General features: G+C 32.2%; 2 protein-coding genes and 1 long non-coding RNA gene across 6 annotated transcripts; 2 read left to right on the forward strand and 1 right to left on the reverse strand.

Annotated features, from left to right (window-relative positions):
- Window positions 1–287: 287 nt before the first annotated feature.
- On the forward strand, window positions 288–5,437 carry LOC18602532 (Tetratricopeptide repeat (TPR)-like superfamily protein). Of its 3 annotated transcripts, XM_018119434.2 has the most exons (6): window positions 288–1,426; window positions 1,523–3,315; window positions 3,690–4,016; window positions 4,219–4,300; window positions 4,553–4,613; window positions 4,847–5,437. In XM_018119434.2, the coding sequence occupies exons 1-3, from the start codon at window positions 382–384 to the stop codon at window positions 3,732–3,734; spliced, it is 2,883 nt and encodes a 960-aa protein (XP_017974923.1). In that variant the 5' UTR covers window positions 288–381; the 3' UTR covers window positions 3,735–4,016; window positions 4,219–4,300; window positions 4,553–4,613; window positions 4,847–5,437. The 3 variants fall into 3 exon arrangements, with proteins under 3 accessions (XP_017974923.1, XP_017974922.1, XP_007034037.2); XM_018119433.2 differs by having other exon boundaries at window positions 288–3,315; XM_007033975.3 differs by lacking the exon at window positions 4,553–4,613 and having other exon boundaries at window positions 288–3,315.
- A 402-nt stretch (window positions 5,438–5,839) lies between these two features.
- LOC18602533 (Ubiquitin-like superfamily protein) lies at window positions 5,840–10,303 on the forward strand. Of its 2 annotated transcripts, none has more exons than XM_018120232.2 (10): window positions 5,840–5,961; window positions 6,274–6,379; window positions 6,550–6,602; window positions 6,703–6,784; window positions 7,367–7,432; window positions 7,554–7,621; window positions 7,752–7,964; window positions 8,166–8,676; window positions 8,860–9,129; window positions 9,814–10,303. In XM_018120232.2, the coding sequence occupies exons 2-10, from the start codon at window positions 6,274–6,276 to the stop codon at window positions 10,053–10,055; spliced, it is 1,611 nt and encodes a 536-aa protein (XP_017975721.1). In that variant the 5' UTR covers window positions 5,840–5,961; the 3' UTR covers window positions 10,056–10,303. The 2 variants fall into 2 exon arrangements, with proteins under 2 accessions (XP_017975721.1, XP_007034040.2); XM_007033978.3 differs by having other exon boundaries at window positions 5,910–5,961; window positions 6,269–6,379.
- Window positions 10,304–15,368: 5,065 nt separating this feature from the next.
- Window positions 15,369–16,244, reverse strand: LOC108661516 (uncharacterized). Its single transcript, XR_001927357.2, has 2 exons — window positions 16,105–16,244; window positions 15,369–15,876 (listed from the first exon to the last, which is right to left on the reverse strand). It is a non-coding gene; the product is annotated as an uncharacterized LOC108661516 (long non-coding RNA).
- Window positions 16,245–16,590: the final 346 nt, after the last annotated feature.

Below are 16,590 nucleotides of genomic sequence, written 5' to 3' on the forward strand. Positions count from 1 at the left end.
ACCACAAGAGAACTGATGATAATGCCACTCTCTTTTGATCAATGTAAGTTTCAAGGGTTGCATACTGCCATTGATATGCTTGTTTTTTGTATTGACTTCTTGCACGCCCTATGTGGTAAAATTTTTTTTGTCTTTCCTCAAAATATCTTCATGTAGGGTGAGTACTAAATTATTCTTGTTGAAGTATATGATTTTTTAAAATTAATTCATATAAAGTCAAATTTTTGAATGATAGTAATTTATATTCTATTTAGAAAACAAAGAAAAGAAAAAACACAATAAAAGACCTTCTGTTAAACATTTTCCTAAAACTCACCGCCATCTTAAACCCTGCACCAGAGCATCTATTTCTAAAGTTCAGATAGACCCAAAAACAGGCTAATGAGAAAAAGATGGCTCAGCCCTCTTATTTCTTACTCAAAATCACTTCTTTTTTCCGCTCAGAACCCCCAACTCCCTCTCCAAAACCTATTCTCCCCACTCACCCGATTCATTTCCTCCTCTTCCCCTGACAATCTCGATGGCCTAATCGACCCAGATGACCCATTTTCGGTACAAAACAATCCGCCGGTGGAGCCCGTTTCAGCCCAAGACTTTGCCTTTATAGGGGCTGGTTCAGGGCCTTCACAAGAAAAACTTAATGTCGGTAAATTCTCAAACGATGCTGTTTTAATTGCGAATGCCATTTTGAGTGATAGTGGAGAGTTCGGGGACAAAACCCAGATTTTTCTTAAGCAATTTAGAGAAAAATTGAATGAAAAGTTAGTTGTTGAAGTTTTGAACTTGGCTAAATTGAAAACTGAATTGGGTGTTAAGTTTTTTATATGGGCAGGGAGGCAAATTGGGTATAGTCATACTGCCCCTGTGTTTAATTCTTTGCTTGATTTATTAGAATCCGGTAATAGTGATCGTATTCCAGAGAAATTTTTGTGTGAAATTAGGAATGAAGATACAGAAGTGCTAAAAAGGTTGCTTAATTTATTGATTCGAAAATATTGCAAAAATGGGTTGTGGAATGTGGCATTAGAGGAATTAGGTAGGCTTAAGGATTTTGGCTACAAGCCATCTGGAGCTACTTACTGTGCATTGATTCAAGTTTTTTTGCAAGCTGATAGATTAGATACGGCTCATTTGGTTCATAGAGAGATGTCGGATGCAGGGTTCCGCATGGACAGGTATACACTAACATGTTATGCTTATTCCCTTTGTAGAGTGGGGCAATGGAGGGAGGCCCTTAGGTTGATTGAGAAGGAAGAATTCAAGCCTGATACTGTTGTTTATACGAAGATGATATCTGGGTTATGCGAAGCTTCACTTTTTGAAGAAGCTATGGACTTTTTGAATAGAATGCGTGCCAATTCTTGCATTCCTAATGTTGTCACATACAAGGTTTTGCTGTGCGGCTGTTTGAATAAGAGACAGCTTGGTAGGTGTAAGAGAATTCTTAACATGATGATTACAGAAGGTTGTTATCCAAGTCCTAACATATTTAATTCTCTTGTTCATGCATATTGCAAATCAGGAGATTTTTCTTATGCCTATAAATTGCTAAAGAAAATGGTCAAATGTGGGTGCCAACCAGGCTATGTGGTTTATAACATATTGATTGGTGGCATTTGCGCCAATGAGGAGTTACCCAGCACAGATGTGCTAGAATTGGCCGAGAATGCTTATAGCGAAATGCTTGCTGCTGGAGTTGTACTAAATAAGATCAATGTTAGCAATTTGGCTAGGTGTCTTTGTAGCATTGGGAAATTTGAGAAAGCATGTAAAATTATCCATGAAATGATGAGTAAAGGTTTTATACCTGATACTAGTACATACGCCAAAGTGATTGCTCATCTGTGTAATGCCTCCAAAGTAGAAAATGCATTTTTATTGTTTGAAGAAATGAAAAAGAATGGTGTAGGTCCTGATGTCTATACATACACGATTTTAATTGATAGTTTTTGTAAGGCTGGTCTTATAGAACAAGCTCGTAATTGGTTTGATGAGATGGTAGGGGGTGGTTGTGCCCCTAATGTGGTGACTTACACTGCTCTAATACATGCTTACCTTAAAGCAAGGAAGGTGTCCAAGGCAGATGAACTCTTTGAGATGATGTTGTCTCAGGGCTGCATTCCGAATGTTGTTACATATACAGCTCTGATAGATGGTCATTGTAAAGCTGGACAGATTGAAAAAGCTTGTCAAATTTATGCTAGAATGCACACTAATGTGGAAATCCCAGATGTAGATTTATATTTTAAAGTGGTTGATAGTGATGCCAAAGTGCCAAATGTTTTTACATATGGAGCTTTGGTGGATGGTTTGTGCAAGGCTCACAAGGTCAAAGAGGCCCGTGACTTGTTGGAAGCCATGTCCACTGTTGGTTGTAAGCCGAACCATGTTGTGTATGATGCTCTTATAGATGGATTTTGCAAGGGAGGGAAGTTAGACGAAGCACAAGAGGTGTTTTCCAAGATGTCTGAGCATGGTTATAGTCCAAATATTTATACATACAGCTCATTGATTGACAGGTTGTTTAAAGATAAACGACTGGACCTAGCTTTAAAAGTCTTGTCCAAAATGCTCGAAAATTCTTGTGCTCCTAATGTTGTTATTTATACAGAAATGATTGATGGCCTCTGTAAGGCTGATAAAACAGATGAGGCCTATAAGCTTATGTTGATGATGGAAGAAAAGGGGTGCTATCCAAATGTGGTGACTTACACTGCAATGATAGATGGCTTTGGCAAAGCAGGGAAAATCAACAAAAGCCTTGAGCTTCTAGAGCAAATGGGTTCCAAGGGTTGTGCTCCAAATTTCATCACATATGGTGTTTTGATAAACCATTGTTGTGCTGCCGGCCTATTGGACAAGGCTTATGAACTTTTGGAAGAGATGAAACAGACATACTGGCCTAGGCATATGGCAGGCTACCTTAAGGTCATTGAAGGTTTCAACAGAGAGTTCATAACATCTCTTGGGCTCTTAGATGAGATTGGTAAAAGTGAAACTTTGCCAGTTATTCCTGTTTATAGAGTGCTTATCAATAATTTTTTAAAGGCTGGGAAGCTAGAGGTGGCTTTACAGCTTCATAACGAGATTGCATCATTTTCACCAATTTCTGCTGCATACAAGAGTACATATGATGCCCTGATTGAGAGCCTTTCACTTGCTCATAAGGTTAACAAGGCTTTTGAGTTATATGCTGACATGATAAGGATGGGTGGAGTTCCAGAGCTAAGCACATTTATACACCTTATTAAGGGGCTCATCACAGTCAACAAGTGGGAAGAGGCACTTCAGCTTTCAGATAGCTTATGCCAGATGGTTTGTCTCTTTAACTCCTCTTTCTTTGACTTTAAAAATGTCATAAGGGCAAATATTACTTTTCAGCCACTGAAGTGCTAAGTTTCATTTTTGTGAGATAATCCTAGACTTAGTTACAGAAATATTTTACGCAGAATTTGCTCCGCTTTCCAGCCCTTTTTTCTTTGTGTAAGAATACTTGTTATACTAGAAAATCAATCATAATACCTGTGCCTTTGGAAGTTTTTCCATGAAAATTTCTCATAGGCCCTACTCGAGAACTTAGGCTCGTCCAATTATTGTATGCAATCTGGCATTCTTTCTTTGTTTTGCAATTGTTTTTTTATTTTTTTTTTCCTTGGGTCTCTATGATTTCAAAACTGTCACTTGGGCAGGATATTCAATGGCTTCAAGAAAAAGAGACACCTGATGCTGCTTAGGCTTTTATGAACATTTGGTGTTCCAGTTTGCTTGATCTGATCACTTTAATGGCGATGGTCAAAGTTCTGCTTTGAGGTTGACTTAATTGGTTGAGGATTTGTTTTGCATGCATACAAAAGCAGAAGACAAGGCCAACAATGGAATGCTTAACAAACTGAGTTTACAGTCTCACAATGACGTCGGTCCACAGTTTGAAGTCACTTTGAAGCAGAAGCAAGCCTTGCCCACATGCTGAGCTTTAACAAAATATTGTGATTTGATTATTAAATCTAATATAGCCGGTATGTTATAATAGCGTACTTATTTGCATCACATGGAACTGTACACTCTTCATGTTACTTACTGAATGTGATTCAGGGCAGTGCCTCCAAGACTTAGCACACACATCATCAATCATTGTTATGTGTTTCTTATTTTATTGCACAACTTTTAGGTTTGTTCATATCCTTCTGCTAATATATACTAATATGGTATATTCTGCAGCTTTGTTGAATTTGATCCTTGTTGGTCTGAAAGAACTGATTCTGGCTGCAACACTCTTTATTCATCACTCCATCACAAGAAGGTGAGCACTCAATCTCATTTTAGCTCTTTCTTCATCATTTACAGAAGTGAAGTGAGAGATGGAGCATGCACTATGCACTATCCTGATTTCCATGCTTGAAGACATAGTTTACCACATTGAGGATTGGGTTTGGGTTTAATGTTTCATTCTGCTACTGCACATTCAAATAGGTTGTTGATTTTGCAAAATTTTGAAATTGTTTCATGGAATGGGCAATAATATTTCTTATTGATATCAACTGCATTTCAACAGGACTTGTCTAGCGTTTCTGATCATTTTCATTTCAAGCATTTGTTCCATGCTGTTTGAATTTGTAAGTAAAGGACCTTTTAAGGCTTCTATCTTGAGCTGCTGTTCTTTAGAGTTTGTGAATCCACATAGGCTTTATCCTATGTCTTTTCCCAAAGTTTTGGCCCATTGCTAACCTGACGGTTGTTGTATGTAACTTTTATTATCTTTTACGCTATATTTTTTCATTAAATAATCTCAGCAATGCTTATTTGAAGTGTGTTGAATGACATTTCCGAATGTTTGCCTTCTTTGCAGTCTGGGATCTGCTCAAGTGTCTCATCAAACATCATATTCTTCTTCATTGCGCTCATGAATAATCTCTCTTCATGCTTTAATTCAGCAAAGCAACTCATCTTGAGCAGCATGTCAGCAGCCCTTGTCAACTACCAATTGTACTTCAGGAACACAGTGCATTGCCTAGAATACATTCAGAGGACGTATAAGATTGGAGGACAGGCTTTTCCCCTATCATTTGATCAGGAACAGGGTGCACTGCTTAGAGCGTGTGTCCTTGCATTATCTGGAGTAAATCACCTATGTTGGCAAATCATGTTGTATAGTAGTATTTGAACCGCAACACACAATAAACATAGCAGCCCAAGCAATTAGAACTTGAGATATCAATTTGGAGGTCTAGAGTTTGAATTCAGAATCAGAAGACGTTCCCTTCCATAGTTCCACTAGTAGTCCAAAATTACTTGCATTCCAAAAAGAAAGAAGTGAGAAGACCTTCATGCATGTATCTCCTCTTTAATCATCTTTTCCGATTTCCATTAATGGGATGAGATTTAAATATTGTAGTGTCGAAGAAGGTTCAGATTAAGAAGAATTTTTCTCTTTTATAAATCAATACAGTTGCATAAATTAACGAGTTAGAATATTACGAATTTCATATCAATCATAAATGAGATTAATTTCAGGACATATTTTTGTTTGTTTGTATTATTTATGTATATGTTTAAATATTTACAAATGAAGGAAAATTGTTGAATTTTTTTTGTATGGATTGCGAAAAGAAATTCAAAAGAAACAGAGAAATCGTCACTTCTAGTATTAATTTTTCTCCAAAATTAGAATGAGATTATATAACAGAATTTACGTAATTAACTGAATATATATATAAATCCTTTCACAGACACATAAATTTTTATGCTCTTGTATTATTTGAAAATAAGTTTCTATACGTCATCTTAAATGTAATTACATTTCTACGTAGTAAACACACTAACATAAAATTTTGCCGTACAAATGATGACGTGGCCATCTTTTATGTATGCAGTCTGTTGCACTCTATAGTCTTCTCTTTACACATTTGTCCTTCCTTACTCTGTTCTAAAGATTTCTTCAGAATTCAATTTCTTCTAGCAAAGGTACGGCCTTTTTCTTTTCACTTTTTTTCTTTTATTTTTAATTCATCCTTTGATTCCTTCCCCAAATAAAAACCTTGACCCTCTTATTATTTTTCTTTTCCCTATTTTTTCCAACTTCTTAATTAATTGAGGGTTTTTTACAGTCGGATGTTTTTCCTTTTTTAGGGTTTTTAGAATTATAGATTGTTTAGTATATATCTGGAGTGATATTTATATACAAGTGCATATAAAAATGCATAATTGAATGAGTAAGCTGAAATTAAAGACATTTAAATGAAATTTTGAATTTTGAAATTTAATTGTGTAGAACAGATGGAAAGGTCTGAATGTCTGTCATCTCTTACGTACAAAGGCTCAATTCCTGAAGCAATTCTTGAAGCTAAAAACCAGAAGAAACTTTTTGTGGTTTACATTTCAGGTAGGTTTTCTTCTTCATTTGATCTCCTTTTTCTTTTCCATATTAGTAAATGCAAGCGCTTTTTATTTAGTAAGTGTTAATTTAGGTACCGTGACCGATAAACACTAATTTTGTTGTTTTATTGTTTTATAGTTTATGATTAATAATTTTGTTATTAAAAAAAATTTCAGGTGATGATGCTGAGTCAAAAAACCTGGAGGATTCAACATGGACTGACCTAAAAGTATTTCTTTTATTAATGCTTTTAATTTTAAAGTTTTTTCACCTCAAATAGAGTTGGTTCTTCTGATATTGTTCCCTGTATTTTAACATGGTTGATTCAGGTGAAAGAGTCATTGTCAAAGTATTGCATTCTATTGCATATCCAAGGAGGAAGCGCCGACACTGCAAATTTTTCTGCCATATGTATCCTGAGTACAAATTATATTGTTCTCTTATAGTTACTCTAAAATCTACATTCTAGGAGTTTTGGCCTTTCCATATAGATGTTAAGGGGATTTTTGAACTATGGCACCAAGGAATAATTCTGATAGTTAACATGTTGGCTCTCTTAGGTTGTTCTTGGTAGAAAAGAACAGTTGGAAGATGAAAAGTAGCTGGTGGAAAAAGGGAAAGAAAGCATTTTTGCACCTTTTGATTTATTTTTCTAACTGTCCTACCCAGCACAATAGTTTCTGTGTTTCCTTTGATTTTTCTATCTTTCCAAACTTTATGTCACTGCACTTTTCCATAGCATTTCCTACTAATACAGCACATTCGCCTCCCACCAAAAAATAAGGGGGAAACCATGATACTTCATTCCATTGTATATAGAACCTGTAGCTGTTATATGATATGAGGTTGAGTTCCCATGTGTACCATTTCAATGACCACTATAATGTGCATGCTAGATTACACTTGTTTGAGTTGGTTTTTCTTGTTTACCATTGTTAGTATTCGTTATCAGTTTCAAACGAGAGAACAAATCCTTGCATCAACATAATACAGACCCGCAGAAATCTGTCCCTTGCATAACAGCTATTGGATACAATGGTGTCCAAGCTTGGCAAAGTGGTACTGGAATTTCTTCTTACTTAAAACTTTTTTCTTTTTCTTCTTTTCGGATAAAGCATGTAATATGTACGGAAAGTTGTTCTAAATAGTCAGTTTTCTTCTTTTGGTGGAACTCTTCCAGAAGGGTCTGTCAGTGCTGAAGTTCTGGCATCCAGTTTAGAGAAGGCATGGCTGAGTCTTCATATCCAGGTATGCTGGTGATATTTGAATTTAGGACTATTATCCAGTTAGTAAAGACATGGCCGATGCTCGTTTACCACATTCAGTTTATGATTTTGGATTTCTTAACATTCTTATTTTTGTCTGGTTGAAATTGCAGGAAACAACTGTAACAGTCCTAACTGCTGCCCTTGCTTCAAAGAAATATGAAACATCTACTTCTGGGGCTTCTACTGTTAGGCAGTCTGAGCATGGAAGTTCTTCAAGTAATTCTGTTCCATCAAGCACAATGAACGAGAGGTCCTTGGGGTCTAAATCTGCAGTTAGTTCTGGGGTGATAGAGGAAAATTTTGTTAGTGAGAACACAGTTAAGGTAAATTTTAATGCTGGCTGCCTTGATAAGTATTTCTAAATTTTTTTGGACCATGGAAGTGTCGGGGGAGGGAGGGCACTTGGACTTGAACCTAGGCTGTGGTGCCAAATCAAAGAGCTTGTTACCTCCAGGTCAAAAGGCAAGTACTTTAGAAGTTTAAAAACTTTACCTGATGTAGGCTATTTTTTAATTACATTGCAGGAGAAAAATGCTGAATCAGTTGACAAGGGTAGTTCGGAATCATTTAGCACTGACAACTTAGCTAATGTTGTGGATGAACAAGGTGATGCTTCCAATGAAGCAACCAGAACAATGGCTAGTTCTATCACAGTAGGTCCAGCAGTTTCTGTATCTGAGAATACATCCTCTCCTCCTGAAGATGGTTGTCTCATCCCAGTAAAGGGCATCAATAATCAGGCAAGTGTAAGTTCACCAGTGAGTGCAGCAGAAGCAGAGGAAGCTGTGCAACATGAAAAGGACAAAGGCATAAATGACAAGGAAGATGGTGGATCAGATAAACCTTCAACTGCGAATATACCAACTGATGTTCATCTAAATATCCGATTACCTGATGGTAGTAGCCTACGAGAGAAGTTTCCCGTGGCAGACACTCTAAGAATGGTTAAAGACTATGTGGATAGAAACCAATCAAGTGGCATGGGCTCTTATGATCTCGCCATTCCTTATCCTCGCAAGTTATTTGGTGATCAAGGTAGTGCAGATGTTTTAGACTTCGCAGGAAGTGTTGTTAACTTCTAACATTGCATTGCCTTCCCATATTAGGAGTGTTCCCTGTCTTTACAGTTTTGTTTATGAAAGTGCTGTAGGTTGATAAAGGAGTGTCACATCTGAAATGTCTGCCATTCACCACTATTGCTTTCCTCTTTGTCCACAGATTTGAGTAAATCTTTATTGGACTTGGGTCTGCTCAACAGACAAGCATTAGTAGTGGTTCCGCGTCAGAGAACCTCTGGTTTCCAGGGGCAAAGAACATCTGCTGACCAAATAAATTCTACACCTACTGAAGCCTCTACAGGAAGCAACGGGGGATATTTTGCATACATCAAAAGCTTTTTGTCCTATGTAAATCCTTTTTCTTATCTTGGCGGTGGTGCCAGCTCATCAACTACTGAACAGGAATCTCAAAGTGGCATTTGGGAATACAGTGAGTCTCTGAGCTGTTGATGCCAATTTGTTTATTCTGTGGGCCTAAGACCTTGGTCTAAAATGGTTATTCTATGACCACATTTTATATCTTCTAAACTTATTTAAGCAAATTATGCACGTGTGCATTATACATAGTCACACACACATACCTTGTTTATGTGTGTATGGAGAGAGAGAGAGAGAACAAGTATATATATACACTGGTGAAGGAACAAGCAATTTATCTAGAACATAGACCTATTTGGTTCATGGAACAGGGACTAGAACATAGAATGCCACCTATTAGGTAGGTGCTATAATGGGTTACTTCTCTCTTTCATTATTTTGAGTGGATTCATTTTTAATTTTATATTAATTAGGATTTTGATAAATTTAGTTGTAGTCTTGATAAGCTAGTGAGCCAATTCTATAACACAAGCATTCCTAGGTACAATTCTTCTTTTTTGCGTCTTGATTGGAGTAATTGTATATCTGTTACAGATCATGAATGTTCCAAAACTGGGATCGGGTGATCCAGTATGAAATTCTTAGGGTCAGGGTGAATTCTTGTGGCATACATATCATTCATTTTGTTTTTCTTATTTGCAAGAAAATTGTTATGTTGAAATTTGTTAAATCAAGTATGGCCCTACTGGAATATTGTCTTGGCTTCTCATTCATTATGGCTTGGTTGAAATTGTAGGCCCAAATCCTACAATGCAGAATAACTTGGCTGGAACAATTAGGTCCTATTCACCCTACTCACCAAACGGAAGCACTTCAACCGTTAGGGATGGCAGCAGTAACAGACGACCCACAACCTCCCGATATGGCAGCAATATTCACACACTAAAACATGATGAAGATGATGGCCGTTTCAATGATAGAAATCCCTTCTGGAATGGAAATTCTACCCAGTATGGAGGTAATAGTGATGGCAAATAATCAGGGTCAGCTAGGTTTTTCTAGCAAGGTTTAGCACCTCCCTCAAATTAAGGTCAAAAGCATGATTCGTGCTCTTTATTACATGTATCTATGATGCCAAGTATGATCCCTTAATAGAATTTGATTGTATGTGAATAACTCCAGATTCATCGTGCATGGATCCACCATCTGATGTCTGGTTTTCTGCTAGTTCATACAGAAGGTATATCCAATAATAAATTCACACTTGGCAGTTCTTTTTCAGCTAATTCCTGTGCATATTTTCCTTAATGCCACATCAAGATGCCAGTTGATTAATTTTATTTTTCACTTCTTTATGGAATGATAAAAACTAAAGAGGCAGCTTCTTTTATGATTGACTCCAGATTTGGTATATTGTATTTTTTGAAGAACATAACATTTTAAGCCATATGATGAGAAATTGAGAGGTGACTTTCTCATTTGAGGAGACTTCCAAAATGAGCTTTCAAGTTTTATTTTTGAAAGATTATAGATAAATTATATAAATTATTAATTTTTTTTAAATAACAAAATAGATGATCGCTTAGGGATGTCAACAGGTACCTGAGGTACCCTATCCGGTTACACCGGATGAGGGTATTTTATAAAAGGGTTCAGGTAGTGATTTCACTACCCGAATTAGGTTCGGGTACCATCCTTTGGGTATCCGTTATTCGAACCCGATTAATATTTATTAATATTTTATTATTATTTTAATAATTAAATTAAAAATTTACAATTTCTATCAACTTTACAAGTAATTTTTTTTGGTTAAAAATTAACAAATATATGAAAAGTATGGTTACTCTAATTATTAATATGATGATATTAATGTATTTAAATTAAGAAATTATTAGATTGTTAATTATGTTTAAATAATTTGAATATTATATCATATTATAAAGAAATATAATTACTATTATATATGTACTTTTAATATACATATATTTACTTTTTGTTTTGTGTTAACATTATAAAAATTATGATTTATAAAATTATTAGTTATAATATGTATACCATTATTTATATAATCTTATAATATATATACTTAAAGAAAGCTTTTGAGATTAGAATAGTCTTAGAACTTAAATGTTTTTTTTTTAATTTCATGAAATTAAGAACAAATTCTTATAATTAATTAAATTAATTCATAAAATTATTATTATTAATTAACTTGTAATGTCTTTTAATATATATAGTTTATATATTGTGTTAATTTATAAAAAATATAATTACTATTTTATATATTAAAATATTTGTTATGTATGCGTGTGTGTATATATATATATATATACTTTAAATATAAATATATTTACTTTTTATTCTGTATTAACATTGTAAATATTATAACTCATAAAATTATTAATTACAGTATATATATATTTGTTTATATAAACTTATAACATATAAATCTAAAGAAAAGTTATGAAATTAGAAAAGTTAATTGGGTAATTGGATACCTATGAAGAAGATTTTAATAATTTTTTTATTTAATCGGATATTTAAACGAGTTAAGGTAGTAATTTTTAAATTATTCGGATAGTTAATTTTTAATAACATTAAAGTTTTGGTACCTCGAAATTATAAGATATTTGACCTGTTAACATCCTTATGACCACTGGTCACTTGGACTGAGCTTATAATTTAGTTTGAGAATTAAATTAGAAAAGAGTTTATATTTTAAGTAGAGGTGAGCAAAATCAAATCAGAGCAATTACATATTCAAATCAAATGCAATTTCGATAAAACGATTCAGTCTAATTAATCTATTGAATTAATTGATCCAAAAGATTTGATCTAATTGGCTTTTTGATTGGTTCTTGGTTTTAAAATTTTTAGACCAATCTATTTAAAAAACTAAATTAATTATATATTTAAATATATATATTAATATATATAATATTTATAGATATATTAAGAAAAATTAATAGTAAATTAATAATATACTTAAAATATATTAATTTATTATATATACGTATACAAATCATAATCATAATAATTCAATTTTAGTTATATATATTTATTTATCTATAAATCTGTATTAATATGAAATTACAAATTATATATTTTAAATTATATAACTTATATGTTAATATTATAATATATGATAATAAAAATCCTATATATTATTATGTTATAGTTTTACACCTTAGTAATATTTCGTGATATAAAATATTATAAATATATATGATTGTATAAACATTATATATATATATATATATATATATATATATATATTCAATTTATCCATAAGCATTACTATAACTTATAATATTTATTTATATGATTACACTTAATAACTTTATTAATTATCACTTGAGTTTTTATAATATATTGTTTATAATTAGTTGTTGTTTATACAAATTTTAATATAAAACGTTATAACATATAAGTTGTATCATTAATTTCATATATACATAATAAAATAATATTATATATATATACATATATTTAATTTATACATATGTAATACTGTAACTTATAATAGACTTTATTTATATGATTATACTTAATAATTTTATTAGTTATCATCTTAATTTTTATAACATATTATTTATAATTAATTATTATTTATACAAATTTTGATATAACAATTAAAATATTATAACATATAAGTTGTTTTATTAATTTCATATATATAATAAAATAATATTATATATATACATATATTTAATTTATACATAATTTGTATATATATTTTATAAATATAAATAAAGCTTATAAGCTTTAATATTATAATTTGTATAAAAAAATAATAAAATTTTAATTCATTGATAAAAAACCAAATTGACCAAACTAATTTTATATCTGATGGATCGGTCTTTCTTTATGTTTGATCAGTTTTTTAAAAATATTTGATCTATTTAGCCCTTAATTATGATGAACTAAACCATCCAATTCACTCATTTGCTTACTCTTAATTTTAGGTACTAAAAGAGTCATTTTCCTTTAAAAAGCAAAGTTAAAATGATACTGGTTTTGGTCCAATTTTCAACGGGTAGTCACATTGATTATAACGTAATAAAGAGATTTTTTAACAGAGAAATGTAACTTATTACAAAAAAATGTTTGTTTTAATATTATATTAAATTTTAATATTGATGTCTACTATAAAAATCAATTGATAACTAGAAAAGTATCAGCGTTATGCAACGGGTTTGCAAAATTTCATAAACACTTCATTATGAATCAATGATGAGAATTGTAAAAGTTGTTATTGATATAATCCCGCTAATTAATATTTGATATATGTATAATTTGTCAATAAGTACACAAAAACCATAATAATATGTACAAAAATTGTTCTGCATTCTCAATGAGCAAGATGTTGTTCGAAAAAAAAAAAAGATAATAATCCTACAAATTAATATTCGACGTATCTACACATAATATTTATTACAAAATGTAAAAAAAAATTTCCTATAAATCAATGAGCAAGCTGTTTTGAAAAACAGGATAAAAGTTCAACAAAATTACATGTACTATGGAATCATTTTTGTCAAGGAAACCTACGCATGCTAGTCCTTGATCTAATACACCATCCACCATCAATATTACATGTCTCTTGAACCAATAACATAGTGGCAATTAGGATAAAAACCATAAAGATTGAAAAAACTATGTTGGTGATGATCAAATAAATCTTAACAGAACAGATGCCTTTTTTTTTTAGTTTCTAATTAGATTATCTAGTAATTGTTGCTATTGAAGAGAGAAGCAATTACATAGTTAAAATAGCAAAGTAGAGATAAAGAAAACTGAAACCAAAATTTTTATGAAAAAGAAAATTTAAAATAGGAATCTGGCCACAAAATCATCTACACCAAAGTTTTGATACAATAGCTAATAGTAATGTCCAGTCCAACCATTCACAGCATTAGCTTTACCTAGAGTCATAGAATGGCTTGGTTCATTCTTAGTGTGAATTGTAGAGAGGCAATAACAGTTTACTTGCACGACAGATAACCAATAAGAAACCAGTAATTTTGTAGCCTTCATACTGATCTCAGTGACCATTATTTTACTTTACACTCAAGGAAAGTTCATTTTGTCACACTTTTGACATGTAGATGGCCTCCTACCTAGGAACTTTCAATTCAAGAAAGTTTGAGAACTATATAACTATTAGGTTAAATGGGCAGTTCTTGTGACTGTAAGTTGGCCAATGGAGATTAGAAAATCTATTTGAGATTAGATACAAAATTTTAAAAGTCCTAGAAAGTGCACCTCTAAATTCCTTTAGGATCCTCTACCAAGTTTTAGTAAAATTCAAACATAGAACCATATAAAATGTTTTATAAAATACCTACAAACATATATGGTGCATAATGGGAACTAAGAACCACATGAACTTTAGAAAATTTAAATCACATGTAAATAGAGCTAAACTGTAAATGTTTAGCAGTGTTTTGAAGACAATATACATATATTTGTAAAAATAAATTTTTGAATATGACCACATATGCAATTAAGGTCTCAAAAGATTTTGTGAGTCTAAATCAAATATCTATCAAACATGACTTTTACATATATATTTTTATTTGGTTTTAAAACAAGAAGCAAATTTAATAGTCAGCCCTTCTGTAAAAAAAAAAAAAAAGAGTCAGCCCTAAAAAAAAACAGTTTAAATATGAGAAGAATACATGAGAGTCAAATATGAGTAGAACAAACAAACTATAAGAGAGTAATTGGGAAATGTGTTTACTAGTATATCAACCACGATGATGTATTTGAAGTAAATAAAAAGAAACACTATCTAGTTTCCTTTCACTTTCTCCACTAATTATCAAGGAAGAAACATCATGACAGTGAAAATTTTAAATCCCTTGTATGGGATGTAGAAATATTGCTAATTTTCTAATTGGTGAGATGCTTTCTATTAACAATAAATTAGTGATTGTTTAAGGAATAATCTACAAAGTTTTAAGACATAAACATGTCTCTCTTAGTTGAATGTGATGCTATAATTCTTCATTAAATCAGATGATCACCTTAAAAGGGGAACATATCTAATCTCATGATAATAATATGCAACTTTTCAATGATAAAATAGTCAAATGATGGTCCAAACCATAAGAAAAAAAATGGAAGACTTTGGATTTATTTATCCCTTTAGCTTTTGACAATGCTTGTGCACTTATGTCCTAGTATATAATTAATTCAAGCACTAATATATATTGATTTCCTTCCACCTAAAGCAACACATAAATAAATTTGACAACATGAAAATCTCAAACATATCAAGAAAATCTAGGTAGAGCACAAAAGTTATAAAACAAATAAAAAAAAAAGTCACAGTAACAATTCTCAAGGTCCAAATTGAATGATATCAATTATTAGAGAGAAAGCCAAAGGAAACATCACAGTTACTTCAAGTAACTGATATGCTCCTGGTTTTTAATACTTTTGCTTAACATTTCAGTCAAGTGCCAGCTCTGGAATTCTTTTCTTTGTTTCTTCTACCGTAAATTTAACCAACATTGAAAGTTGAAAAACCCAGGAGCTATATAATCAAAAACACATTCAAGATTAAGAACCCTATATAACCTAGAACTACAATAAGCTTGAAATAAAAATGAATGTAAATGGAAGATAGGGTAAATGACCCACAAAGCTGATTTTATGACCAAGCTACGAATTTGCATAACAATGAAAAACCTTAGAGAATTGGCCGTTGAGTAGCAAAAATCATACGAGCAGAATCCCTTATTGCACAAATAGACAATAAGAAGAAGAAGAAGAAGAAGAAAATCGAGGTCACCTTTTTGTTCACTCACCCAATGCATTGTCCAACGGCAAAAGATAAAGAACACCAACCAAGCTTGCAAAAATAAAAACTCAAAAAAATTAGTAAAAGTCAATTTAAAAAAAAAGAAAAAAAGAAAATTGGTGTGAATGAGAGGGGGGGCTTTGGGTTTTTTAACGGAGAAGAGCATTTGAGTGAAAAGTCTAAAAGAAGAGACAAAGAGAAAGGAAAGGGAGAAAAGGAAAGGAAGAAGAGAAGGTTTTAGACGGGAGAAACTTTTCGAGTTTGGATTTGGGTACCGACCTTTTCAAGCATGAGACGGCAAGCATGACGAAAAGGAAAAAAGACACAAATAGGAAGGAAAGGGAGAAAAAGAAAAGAAGAAGAAAAAGTTCTAGACGGGAGAAACTTCTCGAGTTTGGATTTGGGTACCGACCACTTCTAGCATGAGATGGTAAGCACGATGAAAAGAGCAATGCAAGGAAGAAAAGAGAGAAAGAATTGAAAAATCGAAAATACCCTTCAAACATGTTAAAATATCAAAAGACTGATGTCAAGTGTAGAAAGTACATGTAGCTAAGATTCATTATAGTTTAGATTAGATAAAGAAGCATTTTTAAACATAATCTTTATAGATAAGATATTTTAAAAAATAACTCTCTTTATAATTTTAATTATTTTTAATTAAGTTGAATAAAATTATTTTTAATAAAATTACACGCCATGATATTACACGTTATGTACAAAAATATATTACATGTCATGATTAGGTTATTACATGTCATATAT

This window comes from Theobroma cacao, chromosome 4, assembly GCF_053813885.1.
Source record: "Theobroma cacao isolate CCN51 chromosome 4, ASM5381388v1, whole genome shotgun sequence".
NCBI lineage: Eukaryota > Viridiplantae > Streptophyta > Magnoliopsida > Malvales > Malvaceae > Theobroma > Theobroma cacao.

Excerpts from the sequence above, each read along its gene's own strand:
- LOC18602533 (XM_018120232.2), top strand. The coding sequence starts at position 6,274 with ATGGAAAGGTCTGAATGTCTGTCATCTCTTACGTACAAAGGCTCAATT. Across the intron at positions 6,785-7,366 it reads TGCAAATTTTTCTGCCATAT|ACCCGCAGAAATCTGTCCCT; the intron begins GTATCCTGAGTA and ends AACATAATACAG. Across the intron at positions 7,965-8,165 it reads TTAGTGAGAACACAGTTAAG|GAGAAAAATGCTGAATCAGT; the intron begins GTAAATTTTAAT and ends ATTACATTGCAG.
- LOC18602532 (XM_018119433.2), top strand. The coding sequence starts at position 382 with ATGAGAAAAAGATGGCTCAGCCCTCTTATTTCTTACTCAAAATCACTT. Across the intron at positions 3,316-3,689 it reads CAGATAGCTTATGCCAGATG|GATATTCAATGGCTTCAAGA; the intron begins GTTTGTCTCTTT and ends TCACTTGGGCAG.